The sequence below is a fragment of the Schistosoma mansoni genome, chromosome 2 (genome assembly GCF_000237925.1).
Source record: "Schistosoma mansoni strain Puerto Rico chromosome 2, complete genome".
NCBI classification, from domain to species: Eukaryota; Metazoa; Platyhelminthes; class Trematoda; order Strigeidida; family Schistosomatidae; genus Schistosoma; species Schistosoma mansoni.
The window spans coordinates 32,145,057-32,160,258 of NC_031496.1; the positions used below are offsets into that span (position 1 = coordinate 32,145,057).

A 15,202-nucleotide genomic window follows, 5' to 3' on the forward strand; every position below is an offset into this window, starting at 1 on the left:
ATATATATATATATTAATTTAGAATTAAGTTTTGTAAGCAAAGATGGATAGTAACTAGCAGTGGAATCCAGGACTCACGTTTCGTCCTAATTGGGACTCGTCAGCTGGATGTGCCTGCATCTGAGAGTTGATGCTCACTCTGAAATTAACCAGTTTCAGTCTTAAACATCAATGGGAAGATTCAAACAAACAATACTAATTGAATTTAAACTTCACCCCACTGAACAAGCAGGTGGCTATCAGGACTCAGTAGCTGAGTGAATAACGCAATGGCGTTTAAGGCGAAAGTTACTGAGTTCGAGTCCTAGAGTGAACATCGACTCTCAGATGCAGGTACATCCAGCTGACGAGTCCGAAGTAGGATGAAACGTGCGTCCTGGATTCCATTGCTAGCTACTATCCATCTTTGCCTACAATGCTTGTGAATTAGGGCTATATCGAGGCAATACGCACAGTATGCACATATGCTAATTAGAGACTGATCAGTTGCAGTCCCAAACATCAATAGGAAGATTCAAACAAACAATACTAAGTGAATTAAAACTAAGTTGTTTTTAATGGATGGAGATAGTTGACAGGAGCTTTTGAATTAAGATAAACACTCATCATCAGGTTACTGGGAGTAGTGAGTAAGTAACAATGAAGCTAGTTTTGCATTACTAAGTAAAGATGGTAAATTGATTGATTAAGTGATGAATCTCCATCGACGAAGGTAGTTAGGATATGTATTACGTTTAGTTCACCACCATCTACCTTGATGTGAGACGTTTGTTGGTGTAGGATTAGGTAGGAAAGAAGCTAACGACAGCTAAATAAAAATGTGACATCAGTCGATTGAACTCATCGACTGTCTGTTTGAGCACTATTGGTGCATGAAGAGTACTTGACTGGGGTTGGTCGATATTATCGTGATCAGTGTTTGGAGACATTAGATGACACGACCAAGAATCACCCGTAATTGCTCAAATGTATTTACTCTTTTCTCCTCTAAGATCTCAAGCCATAAAATATCTTCATTCGTTCTTCTCAAATCAGATTATCTCAACCCAATGGAACGAGCTTTCTGGGTTTCATTGTTAGCTACTATTCAATTCTACTTGATATGCTCTTGACTTAATGACTATGTCGAAGTAATCCACATAGGATGGTCACATGCTAATAGAGACAAATCAATTAAAGTTTCTCACATTAACAGCGGTAAGATTCAACCTCCCTAGAAAACTTTATGGACAATAAAAGTTACTTCCCATAATTGAATATTACTAAACAGAAGAAAAGAGTATAATTCAATCACTATGTCATGGAATGTTTAAAGTAGAATGGATTGGGAAAGAATTTGATTTCCATCAAGAATGTTAACTGTAAACAACTTGTTGAGGACGTTAGATCCCCAGAACTCATTTGGAAAAAGTCCTAATTTTGTCATTTTATTCCGAAAATTTGAAGTTTATGTTTTTGAGGTCAGGAGACGCTAACTTGACCTACAGATTACATTTCTCACTCGGAATTCCTTGACTGTCATTAGTTGACGTGTTTTTTTAGTACTCCATTTTGTGACTCTTCCAAGGACGTTTCTATCATTGTATAAATAAGCTTGATTTGAGTGCTTAGTGACCTCATATTTTATGGGTGCTTGTAGAATACATTCTCTATGCCTCATCAAGACTTCTTGTTCTAGTTAGCAGGGCTGGATACAACGAATTAGAATAGCCTGTCGTGTCACTGTCTTTGATCTTCATTCCGTTTACTGAGTAAGGTGAACTCGTAATACCATCAAGCATATCACAACTAACTCAAACATTTTCTTCTTTATTCAATTCAAAATAAACACATGGAACGTACTCATTACTAATTAGTTAAATATCGTGTGAAGTAATATTTTTTTGAATTCATTGGTTGAATTCATAAGTCATTCAAAGCTAGACCATCATGGAAAACCTTGAAGCACTGCATGGCCGTTTCATCCTAGTATGGGACTCACTAGTGATTATCTCTAAGAGGTATTTCCTGGAGTTCTTGTGAAAAGCCATAACTAGTGGAGTTCAGTCAGTCAGTCAGTCACAACGTAGAACCAGTGGAGTTCAACTGGGTCTGCTGTGAAATAGTAACTCACTGAAGACAATGTTAGACGATGGCCTAATTTCATGGATTGGTTGAAGTAAAACATTAACACCATAGGATGCCAGCTAGCTCAGTGGTCTAGAGGTTAAGTGTTCGCGCACCAGATCGATAGGTTCCAAATTCGGATCGTGAGAAAGGGAATGCGGATGAGTACTGTTAAGAAGTCTCAGAGTGAGGTGAAACACACATCCAGTACTTTCAGGTTTTCCATTGTAGTCTAACTTTTAATTTACTCTGAATATCTTTCTTTCATAGTTTCATTTCATTGATACATTTTAAACTATTCTATTGATTAGAAGGGGTTTTGTGGAGATTTTAGTATTTTTATAGAGTTGAGATCATGAGTCAATTGAAGCTAGACTACCATCGGAAACCTGGAAGCACTGGACGGCCGTTTCGTCCTATTATGGGACTCCTCAGCAGTGCGCATCCACGAACCCACTCTCGCGGGATTCGAACCCAGGACCTACCAGTTTCGAGCCGAAGCCCTTAACCGATAGACCACTGAGCTGGCATCCAAAGGTGTTAATTTCTAACTTCAACTGATTCACGAAATTGAGCAACCATTCACCAATGTCATCAGTGAGTTCCTATCTCACAACAGACCTGGTTGAACTCCACCGGTTACTGCTTCTCACTAGAACTCCAGGAAATACCTCAAGGAGTCAGTCACTAGTGAGCACCTGATTATTATCAGAAGGGGTTTTGTGGAGAAACTGGTAGGTCCTGGGTTCGAATCCCGCGAGAGTGGGTTCGTGGACGCGCACTGCTGAGGAGTCCCATAATAGGACGAAACGGCCGTCCAGTGCTTCCAGGTTTTCCATGGTAGTCTAGCTTCAATTGACTCATGATCTCAAACTTCATTTTTTATTATTTAGCATAATAAATATGATGTTTCTTTCCCATTATTGAATAATTAATATGATAAGGGAATATACATTTTAGTCGTTATTCTATTCATTTATTCATGCACTCAATACATACACATTTTTGCTTTGATCCACATGCACACACGTACACATATGTACACACTTATATAAATGTACATACTTTCAGAAGAAATATGACATAAACATTATTAAAAAAAAGTTTACTTATTTGTTATTTCTACTTACCTACTTACTTACGCCTGTTACCTCCCTCCCCTTTAGTTGTTATGATGAATAATAAATGAAACTAAGAGAATTATTCTGTGTTAAATAACAGAAAAAGTGATTTCTAAAGTTTTTTTCAATCTAAATATCGATTAGAATTATCGATTAATTGTGATAATTTTTTTGAGAGAAAGAGAGAAAGGGAGAGAGCGAAGGAGGGAGGGAGAAAGAGTAAGAAAAAGTAAAGAAATAGTGCATTATTAATAAAATACTGAATAATTAATAGTAGTAGTAGTAGTAGTAGTGTAGTGAACAAAACACTAGTTGGGGACAATCGAATATATTTAAGCAAAGATTACAGACTATCTCAGTAAATTCTGATTACCAAACAATGAACAGTCAATTTGCAAATTAACAAGCAATTGTTTCAATCTTCACTGTTTCTTCTCTAATTCCATTGCTCATGCATTTTCCAGACGATTGCGCTTCATTTCAGTTCTTTCCTCACCGGTCTTCTGCCAAAATACATTCTATGTCTGACCCACACCATATACTACTTATATAGATATAAGTAGACAACACCACAGTAGTAGTAGTAGTAGATATCAGTAACAGGTGTTATTGTCATTTGTTTTATTCTCACGTTCCCATCTATTTATTTAACTCTACTTGTATGTGTGTGGGGGTGGGGGCTAGGGGTGGGTGGATGGATGGATGGTTGAGTGTATGTTTATGTTTGTGTATAATTTTATTTTGTAAACATACTATCTCTTCTCATTTCTGTTTATTCTCACATCATAGAAACTACTATTCCTACATTTAAAACCAAGTTATTATCCATATATATATATAATTTAAGCGAGTTAAATATAGAATGTATAAGACATGTATCCTTCAGAAGGAGTAATTTATTGTTTCTATAAGATGATTATAGATATTCATGTTTCTAATGAGCACATAACATAACACATATTCATAGAAAATTTGGATTCAATGAGTTGAATAGAATTTAATCAAATCGAATGTAATAATCCCTATGTAAAATAATCAAATGGGAAAAAAAATAAACATGACAGCAACGATAACAACAACAACAACAACATTAACTGACCAGATGGTAATTCACATCAGAACAAGAAAGACACAAAGAGGGAGAAATAGAGAGAGAAGGAGAATTGATTATACAATTTACTACTTCACCAAAATGAAGAGATATTGATTTTATAGATATTTTCGATAAAATTAAGAATAGGAATATTCTATTACAAGAGAATACTAAATCTCCACAAAACCCCCTTCGGACAATAATAATAATCATGTGAACACTAGTGACTGACTTCGAGAGGTAAATCTAGGAGTTCTAGTGAGAAGCAGTGACCAGTGCAGTTCAAACCACGTCTGTTATGAGATAGGCACTCACTGAAGACAATTGGTGAATAGTTGCTCAAATTCGTGGATTGGTTGAAGTTAAACACAAACACCATGGGATGCTGGTCGTCTCAGTGGTCTATCTGTTAAGTGTTCTGGCGCGAGACTGGTAGGTCCGGAGTCCGAATCTCGCTCGCTATGCGAGGTCAGGGATGCGTACTGTTGAGGAGTGACACAATAGGACGAAACGGTTGTCCAGTGCTTCCAGGTTTTGTATGGTATTCTAGCTTCAATTGACTCATGATTTCAAGTATATATGAAAATTATATCATATATCATAATGATAAATATTTAAACTGAGGTTAGAGTTTCGTATTAATATGATTTAAGACATCAGTTTTCAATGTAGTTGGATATTGGTTTGATAAATATTAAAGATAAGAGTGAGAGAGAGAGAGAATGTGTAGGAAGAAGAAAACTGAATTTATTGTGTCAATGGAACCTTCCACACTCTTATGTGAGAATGAGTTTACAATATTTTTTGGTTCCTATGAGAGAATGATAATGAAGTGAAGTGATGAGCGAATATGATGAATTCGGGTCATAAGATCAAGATGACATATAGTGTGCTGTGATCTCTATTTTATCTTATCAGTAAGCATACATTAAACTAACATCATGGAACAATATCGCAGATCAAAATTGTTGAAAGTTGTTCATTAATCAAGAGTTGAACACTATTCAATCTAATGTTTGTGAAGATGAAATTAATGATAGTGGAAAAGACTAAACATTGATGTTCAAGAAATAGGAAAGGATAATTTGTGAATGGATGTGCCCCATTGTGATCGATTCTAAGTCAGATCATCCAATGTCTTTAATCATTAATCGAAATCCTCATGTTAGATCTAAACATATAGTCTAATATCTGATTGTACAACTCAATCCATTTGTTAATAACTTGTTATGTTGATGCTGTATCTTATTTTACCCTTCATTAATTTTTCTTTGATCTATTCCTATTTCAACCAATATTGTGCATCAAAGTGTGCGGTGGTTGGACACGCGTAGTACATTTCTCCATCGCCTTGTTTGGTGAAGATTCACAACCTTACCAGTAAGTTTCTTATGTCCTTCTGATACTTCGTATTTAACATCAGCACTAATCACTCTATTATTCAATTGTACACAATGAAGACATTTTACACCTATCTATACTCAAATTCTGTCTACATAAGTGTGTCATCTACCTTCAAAGAGCAAGTTTTATGATCCTAAAGGAAAAGGGAGATATATTGTGGATAGAATTCACTAGGAAGTAAGAAAAGTTGGATGTGTACGTTATTTAAAAGTAGAACAGAGTTATTTCTAAAGTAATGAGAGAGGGAAAGATAATTGTATCTATCATTAAATGATATTAGTTAGACAATGACTGAATATTATAAAACTCTAGATGATTGTTTCTGCCTAGTTAATTTCTAAACATTAGTTTAAAGACTACTTACTTACAACAAGTTGTGAACAATTTGAATTCAGTTGTATGTAGATTTGTTCATGTGCAATGAATGAAAAGCTCCAGAAGTTATAGTGAATCAACTGTCTATAATAGTCTGGTTCTCATTTGACTATTCAACCAATCAATCAATGTAATGATTAGAATGACTTTTATGGAATTATAGATTAGTAGGGGTTTTGTGGAGAATTTAGTATTTTCATAGTTGAAAGCGTGAGTCAATTGAAGCTAGACCACCATGGAAAACCTGGAAGCACTGGACGGACGTTTCGTCCTATTATGGGACTTCTCGGCAGTGGGCATCCACAACCTCGCCTCTCGAGCGAGATTCGAACTCAGGACCTATCAATCTCGCTCCAGAGCATTTAACCGATAGACCGCTGAGCCGGCCAACATCCAACGTTTTCATTGCTAAATAAGCATGTCGTATCTAACACTTTCGGCCATTTATTTTATCCATTCAGTGAATGATTTATGAATTTCAATGTGATTTTACTTTAAGTTTTCATTTCAAACTCCAACACTTATCGTATTTGTAATTTTTCATTTTGAGATTTCAGATACGCTACATCGATTGGTTCATTACCGACAACTGTGAAGAACTCCATCCACTTAAAACGACATCTTTGATGACAGTTACACTGTAATATTTAACACTAACTTACTGACTCCTACATTCAATTACCAAATGAATAGTACAGTGACGGAAATTGTTAAACATAGTATTTGTACTAAGCATTGAAGACATTATAAACAACTGTAGTCGTTATTTTATCATTTTCTAAAATTTTTCATCAATTCAATAAACAATGTTACACTTGAATTATACTATCAAGGTAATGATTGCCTTTTTTTGACAAACCAGCTTCCAGATGAAGAGGAAATTAGGAAAAGAAGTTGGAAGTGTATAGGGCATACATTGAGGAAATCACCAAACTGTATCATGAGTCAAGCCCTAACTTCAAATCCTGAAGGGACGTGGAAAATAGGAAGGCCAAAGAACACATTACGCCGGTAAATAGAAGCAGATATGAAAAGGATGAATTTTAACTGGAAAGGATTGTCTAGGACAAAGTTGGATGGAGAATGCTGGTGAGCGGCCTATTCTCCTCCACGAGGTGTAACAGGTGCAAGTAAGTAAGTAAGTAAGTAAGTAAGTAAGAATAATTCTCCTATATGAGGGGTGACAGCCGTAATTAAGTCAGTAAGTGAATAACTTAGTTGTACACATTTTACACAGTTGAATAAAATTTATAAAAATTAAGAAAAAAATCTCTGTTAAGCGCTCTGGCGCGAGACTGGTAGGTCCTGGATTCGAATCTGACGAGGTGAGGTCGTGGATGCGCACTGCTGAGGATTCCCATAATAGGAAGAAATAGCCGTCCAATGCTTCCAGCTTTTCCATGGTGGTCTAGCTTCAATTGATTCGTGATTTCAACTATGAAAATCTCTGTTAATCGTTTTGTATATTTGTTAATGATTAACAATAGTTTAACACAGAAACAACTCACATTCAGGATACCATTCACTTATCAAGTAAACATTCAATTACTTAACTATTAATTAGATCAATGGAATGATTATTATTTTTTTGTTATGAATCCGTTATCTAAATCAAATTGAGTAGATTAGTTTACATGTTAATGATCTATTCGTTGAAAGATGAACACTAATTCTTATTTGACTACTAGTACAGGTATACACAAAATAGACTTTAGTAAAAGTACAGTTTAATGAGTAATAAGTCAATGGAGACTAGAAGAATGAGCATAATTCAAGTATGTTTTATAACAAGTAGTAGAAATGTTTATATCTTAGTAAAAAACTGATAGTTTTCCCTATCGTAGAGTAAACATTATCGCGTTATACGTATCGTATAAGGATTCCTATCTCTATAGATTATGTATAATAATCAAGTTGAAACTTAACTCTTAATCATAAAATAAAATCTAAATTGAATGGACTCAGTAGCTAAGTGGATAACGTGATCGGTTTGAAGCGGGCGGTACTGGGTTCAAGTCCGGAGTGAACACCAACTCTGTGATGCAGGTAAATCCGGCTGACAAGTCCCAAATAGTAAAAACCGAGAGCGTCAATGATTGAAGCACCAAATCAGATACAAAAATGTGACTTAAATATCCAGAACATAAATTTCTACTTGATTCCATTCATTCCATTCATTAAGAAGCAAAATACGAATGAGTTGAATAACAAATCAAGTTGATCAGTAGTTGAATAGCTACCCATATACAATACTACTTAATAAGGAGAAAGTGTTAAGAATGAGTAAATCATGTAGCTTAGTGAATTAGTTACATTTGTTGATTTGTAACAGTTCAAACCTGTCATAATGCTAATTATGTTTATGGATTAAGTAATTCACACGATTTATGTAAATAAGGCTACTGAGAATGGTTCATTGGAATCGGACGGTTTTGATTTATTTTCAGTGTATAATAAATACTCATTTATTCGGTTCGTCTACTCCCGCGCACTGAGTTCTGTCAGTTTTTTATTCATTCATAACACTAATTTGAAGTTTAAATGGATATGGTTACTGTGCATCATCAAGTGTGATTAGTTAAATTAATCACTCAACTGAGTATTTTTTTATAATAAAATTCAATCAAAAGGGGTTTCGGTTGAAGAATTTTTTTAAAATTTTAACTGAAAGAGTCGAAAGATGTTTCAAATGTGATACACATTACTGAGGACATAAAATGATCAGCTTGTTAGATCATAAATTTACTGTAACGGTGATTTGAAGCAACTCACTGAATACAGGTTATTGTGATTTTCGAATCACTTAAATATCTTCAATTCCATTCTCTATGTGTAAACATGGGTTCGAACACTGTGAAGTAATCATTGCATAATTCTTTTCAATAATCTTTAATTTTCAGTTGCTCTCGAATTATTTTAATACCATTGCAATTCCTTCCAGATATTGCATAATATCCATTAAAAAAACTCCATATTACAATAAACCAGTCATTAACTTACCGGCCATGGATGCATAATTCCAATAGAGTGTACACTGGCTTCTAATAAACCATATGTAATATCTGTATTACCCCAGTGACCAGTGTATACTTCACCATACATACAAGGACCATTATAAATTTTTGTACTATTTGATGATATGTTGATTGTTGTGTAAGGTTCAATACAGATACGAAATTCCATTGCACATTCTGCTTTGCATACTTCTGTTTCTACTTTTATAGTTGTTGATGAAGATGACTGTCTAGGACGACCACAACAGCTACCATCAATACGTCAATGTGCATGATTATGAAATTCTAAAAATGTTAATGAAAATGTTGTCAAACGATCTTGTTGTTGCTGCTGCTGACTTAACTCTATTGTTGAACAGATCACCTCAATGTGAATTGTTAAAATGATAAAATATTGAATGAAACAACAAATTAAATAATAAAGTCCCATGGATTGAAGAGAAAATAATTAGTATTCCACAACAGTTGTGATGACTTCTAAAATGTTGAATATGATTTGCCTCTCTTAAATAGGAATTCTTTTTTCATTTTTTTTATCCAATCAGATTGAGCCACACACCCCTTGGACTGACTACTTTAAGTTTAAATAAATTGACCAATAAAAATCTTGTCGAATTTTGATTGGCTGTAATTTGACCATATGGCGCAATTTGTATTATGTAGATAATAAATAAGTTAAGGAGTCCCATAATAGGACGAAACGGCCATCCAGTGCTTCCAGGTTTTCCTTTGGTGATCTAGTTTCAATTGACTCATGATTTCAATTATGAAAATACTGAAATCTCCACAAAACTCCTTCTGATAAATAAGTTGTAATGAACAATATACTTAATATTTAGCATTTATGAGCATAATTTGAATAACATATTAGGATTTCATCAGATTTGATCTTATTGTAATTCAGATTATTTACTAACCTTTTTTCATGTGGGTGATTATCTACTTACTCCCAATCATCATCATCATCATCATCATCATCATCATCATCATCATCATCATCATCATCATCATCATCATCATCATCATCATCATCATCATCATCATCATCATCATCATCATCATCATCATCATCACCATCATCATCATCATCATCATCATCATCATCATCATCATCATCATCATCATCATCATCATCATCATCATCATCATCAAGATGATGTTGGACAAACATGCTAAATTTTATTTTTACTATGTAAATTACAAATAGCTATTTGAGCTACTAATATATTGACAATATATTTGACAGTAATATAAAGTGAATAACAGAAATACATCAGAGTACGTAAGTTACAAATGATACATTGCAGAATCTTACCTACCTACCTAACAGTAAAGAAACTACTAATACTAATTCTTTAATTTTCATTGGCTTTATTTATGTTATTGGGTAAAGGGATAAATGATGTCAGGTACAAGTAGGATTTTGATCACATATACTTTGTTAATGAAGATATGAACAGCGAAGAAACGGATCATAGTAGGGAAACGTGGCTACTCAATTTATTTAAAACATAACTCAGAACTTAAAGATGTGAAGGATACAAGAAAGTATGATGAGACATTATAGCTTATGATCACATATATAAATGGGATGATAATATCTGAAAGCACTGGAATAAACTAACTATTTAGTGATGGAGATAAATTGGGCAAGCGTGTAACGAGAATCAGACTAATAAATTGTAATATTACTCGATTATGGAGTTTGATAGGATTTATGCTTAAGCTACTTAACTACTGACTAGTCCTCAGAACTTTATTTCACAATGATGTTTTAGAAGTATTGCGAAAACATGTTAGGATTGGTAACGAATCTGCGAATCGTTCAATCAAGATGAAGAAATATATGATCAATGACTATCCATATTTCTTTGAAATTTTGTAGAGATCATTGATTATTCAACTGATTTATATAATCGTATTGGTTATTAGAGGCTATTCAGAGAAACTGTCGATATCTTCTTACATAATGCAAACTCAGGAATAGCATAAAAGTGTCATAGTCACACAAATGACTTATTCAGCTCCGTTTGTTCATATCAGTGGTATGGTAAGTTGTTCAAAGTCACAGCAGTCACTGTTGTTTCTATCAATTCAGTTATTTCTTTTTATATCATTTGATTTCCACACTGGAACTGGAACCTAGTACCACCCACTTCAAGTATATAACACGCTATCAATGAGTCACTGAGTTCAGATAATCAGTGACTTGTTCCATGTGTATGAACAATCCATTATTTCGAAATAACTAATGACACAATAATTAAATCATGACAGTGCTCATAGAATGTCAGTTCGGCAACTAACACTGATCAAAATTCAGTTTGTAGTTTACTGGAACCATAACTGACAGTGATATAAACACTGGATTGGTGGAGCGAAATGCTGGCTTACTGAACTCAGTTGCTCAGTGGATGTTGAGGATGCTAGATGTAAAGAAATTACATGGGGGGAATTCTCACATTTGTAATTTAGTTGCATAAATTCTCATTTTCTATTTCATGACTAAAAAGCCCACTTTTACCTTCAGTTTGTGTTTCTTATCTGGAAGGACTTTGGTTGTAATTGGTTCGTGTTCTCACATAATGTGCTATGTAGTGACGTTTTTCAAGGAGATTTTTGCATTGCCTATGTGCACGTGATTTGAATGCTTGTTCGTGCATTCTTCCGAACTGCTTGTGGAAGAAATGCCAACCCAGTGAGCCGGATCGCTGTGCAGTGGGATAGCTCGACTCGTTTCCGTTTTGTGTTGTTGACGTTTGTTTTGTACATCTGCTCTAAATAATATCCTAACCCCTCGAAAATAGTATTGGATGAGGTGTTAATCATTTAAATGAGCAACACAGTGTTTGAGTCAATATCTAATGTTCTAATTGGTTGATGATTTGTTTAAATTGTAGTAAATGAATAATTTTGAGATACTCATAATGAAGTGATACATGTTAGTTCATATTTACACATGAACTCCACTTTGAGAAGTTGGTTTCAGAATGTCGAATGAGATGAGTAGGTTGCAGTTAACATTGTGATTTATAGAAATCAGTTATCGTTCTGATAAATGACTGTCGTCCAATGGTTATATTCACCATATCCCTCATACTGTTCTCATTTTCAGTAACCACTAGTCCGCTTCTTATTGCGGGTAAACCATATTCGAACTCGAACACCAATTGATAGGCATTTAATTTCACACATTACAATCGTTTACAGCATCAATGTTTTGAACATAAACAAATAAGAGTTAGTTAATATTAACTGTAAATATTGTTAATGAAAGAAGAAATTTGTCATTGATTATTTAGACAGTACATTAATTATTACAACAATATGGGTAAATGAGAAATGAGTTAAGTCCAGTTCAGCGTTCGCTAATTCAAATTCATTTAGTTTCCATCGTCAGCTGGAATTCAAAAAGAAACATGTGAATGATTAGTAATATGATAAATCATACAAGTGTACATTGGAAGTGAACGACTGGACGAAAGTAACACTGTTTAATGAGTCTTGATCAACATGTATGTATTCATTTGATCAAACATGTTGTAAATCCCACTAGAGTAATGGATCAGAAAATCACCATGTTATCGAGTGTCAACTTCAATCGTAAACATTCATTCAAATCTACTTTTCCTTAGACTGTATCTCAAATATCCATTTGAATAGATATTTCAATTCAAAAGCAACTGTGTATTAAATCGAGTGAACCGACGTGTAGTTGTACGTAACTGTAATTTGCGTATTTCAATTATCCAAACACACACAATATGTCGTCTTCATACAACATACAACACATACTACATAATATTGTCAGTATATTTGATTCAATAGGTTACTTACTCATCACTTCGAGTATTTTTGATAGATAACCATGCTTATCTGTAATTTGAGATAAATGAAATAAATCACCAAATGACTGAATGTTCATTTACTTCAATATCTATCTCATCAATAATGAGAAGACTAAGAAAATAAATCGGTGGTTATTTTCCGTTTATGTCACATATGGTGTTTGTATAGGCAATTGTTCAAAATTAGAGACTGACCAGTTGCAGTCCTAAACACATCGATGGGAAGATCCAAACAAACAATACTAGGTGAATTCAAACTTCACCCCATCGCACAAGCAAGTGGCTATCAGGACTCAGTGGCCGAGTGGATAACGCGATGGCGTTTGAAGCGAGGGTACTGGGCTCGAGTCCCAGAGTGAACATCAACTCTGAGATGCAGGTACATCCAGCTGACGAGTCCCAATTAGGACGAAACGCGCGTCCTGGATTCCACTGCTAGCCACTATCCATCTCTGCTTACCATGCTTGTGAATTAAGGTATATCGAGGCAATAGGCACAGTATGCACATATGCCAATTAGAGACTGACCAGTTGCAGTCCTAAACACATCGATGGGAAGATCCAAACAAACAATACTAGGTGAATTCAATTGTTCAAAATGTTTTACTAGTTCAACAATGTTCAAGTGAAAGTGATGTGTTGGCTGAATACTTGCACTTTGTTTGACGGTTAGTTAAGTTTGTTCTATCGAATCGGTCTGCAACGTAAAACGCAACCTTTTTATCTCAACTTTGATGTTTGAATGAAGAACTATCACAAATATGGTGGATGCGTTGACTAAGAATGTTCGAGCTCGGTTTAGTACCAACAAACTGTTCAATTTCATTTGAAGCTTCCGTGTCATTCTGATTACGTTCATTCATTAAACCATCAGGTTGAAGCTTCTGTAGGCACTTCACATAGTATCACAGTTTGTGGATAACCATTGTTCAGTGAATTACATGTGGACATGACATAGTTATTCAATAAAACAATCAAAATATTCAAATTAAGCTGAGATGGACCAGTTGCAGTCCTTACACATCGAGGGGAAGATTCAAATAAGCAATATTAAATGAATTTAAAATATTCAAATGTTTTATCTTACAAATTTCGAAATAAAATTTCTTAACATTATTGTATTTTAAATAAATCTGCCCATTAATTCGTTTCACATCTGAAATACAAAATAAAATGGGTCAGGAAATCATCCATGAATATCCTTTATTTGAAGGAGTCATTCAACGTGTTTTGATCATCAAAGTAGTGAAAATCAGCATATATGAGGACAAGATGGATTGTGGAAGAATAACGGAGAGTCACATTTTCCTTTTCGCCATTTCCCCATATCTCCACTCATTTGTCATAGTCATTGTGAATATTTAGTCCATGCTTTCACCTTTTATTCATTCGACGAGACTTGTTCTGTAACATGAAATAATTCCTTCATGAATATTACATGCGTTAATATTCGTTTCAAATTTCATTGCAATCGGAGGTGATGCATGGTTTGTCGCATTTCTATATCTAATTATTTTAACTTAGTTACCAACAGGATATGAACGGTTCTGTGATTTTATGATTGAGGAAACACGAGTTCAGTGTACCTAAGGAAAACAATTAGATATTCTGGAAAACACATTTGAAGATTAGTGGAAAGTATTGGTGAGTATGAATTCGAGTAAGGAATGTCAGGTTATATCTATCATATTCATTAGTATCAATAGAGTGATAATTTAAGTAAACTTACTAAATGTATTGTATGGTATCAGCTTGTTACAATTTCCGTCCTTATATTGCATATCTAATTCTTTTACAGAAGAAATAATAAAAAAAGACAAATCACTTCACTAGTTGCATATTCAGTCTGATTAGAAACCATATTGATCTGGAGTAAATAAATAGTGATCAGAGATGTATAGTGACTGATGGAGGAGAAATAGGCTTCTTAACTGAATACCACTGTATCCTGGAAGTGATATTCATTTCGAGATTCCGCTAGCTACCGTCCATCTCTTCTAGAAACACAATATTGAAGTGACCCGTACAGAAAGAATAACTGTCAAAACAGACTGATTATTTGTAGTCTCGTATATAGATAGGCAAATTCAGATAATGGGTACTCACAAACTGAATAAATTCTTAACTTAAAAGTAATCTGGCAAACTCATTGGAAATTTAGGATGCCTTACCGAAACTTAAACTATTTAAGTCGACGTGATGTACCTATATCGCATAAAACCTACATACATTTCGGCAAAC

At 34.4% G+C, this 15,202-nt stretch overlaps 1 protein-coding gene and 1 non-coding gene across 2 annotated transcripts in view; both read right to left on the reverse strand.

Moving 5' to 3' along the window:
- The window catches only part of Smp_122750 (Jagged), a gene marked incomplete at both ends in the record, with an annotated part of 52,034 nt that extends 42,752 nt beyond the window's left edge, over positions 1-9,282 (reverse strand). The window contains 1 exon segment of the mRNA XM_018796394.1: positions 9,100-9,282. Within this exon segment, the coding sequence (XP_018650611.1) occupies positions 9,100-9,282 (183 nt within the window).
- Smp_tRNA_00907_Pseudo_CGA.1.1 lies at positions 2,560-2,631 on the reverse strand. Its single transcript has one exon. It is a non-coding gene (tRNA).
- Positions 9,283-15,202: the final 5,920 nt, after the last annotated feature.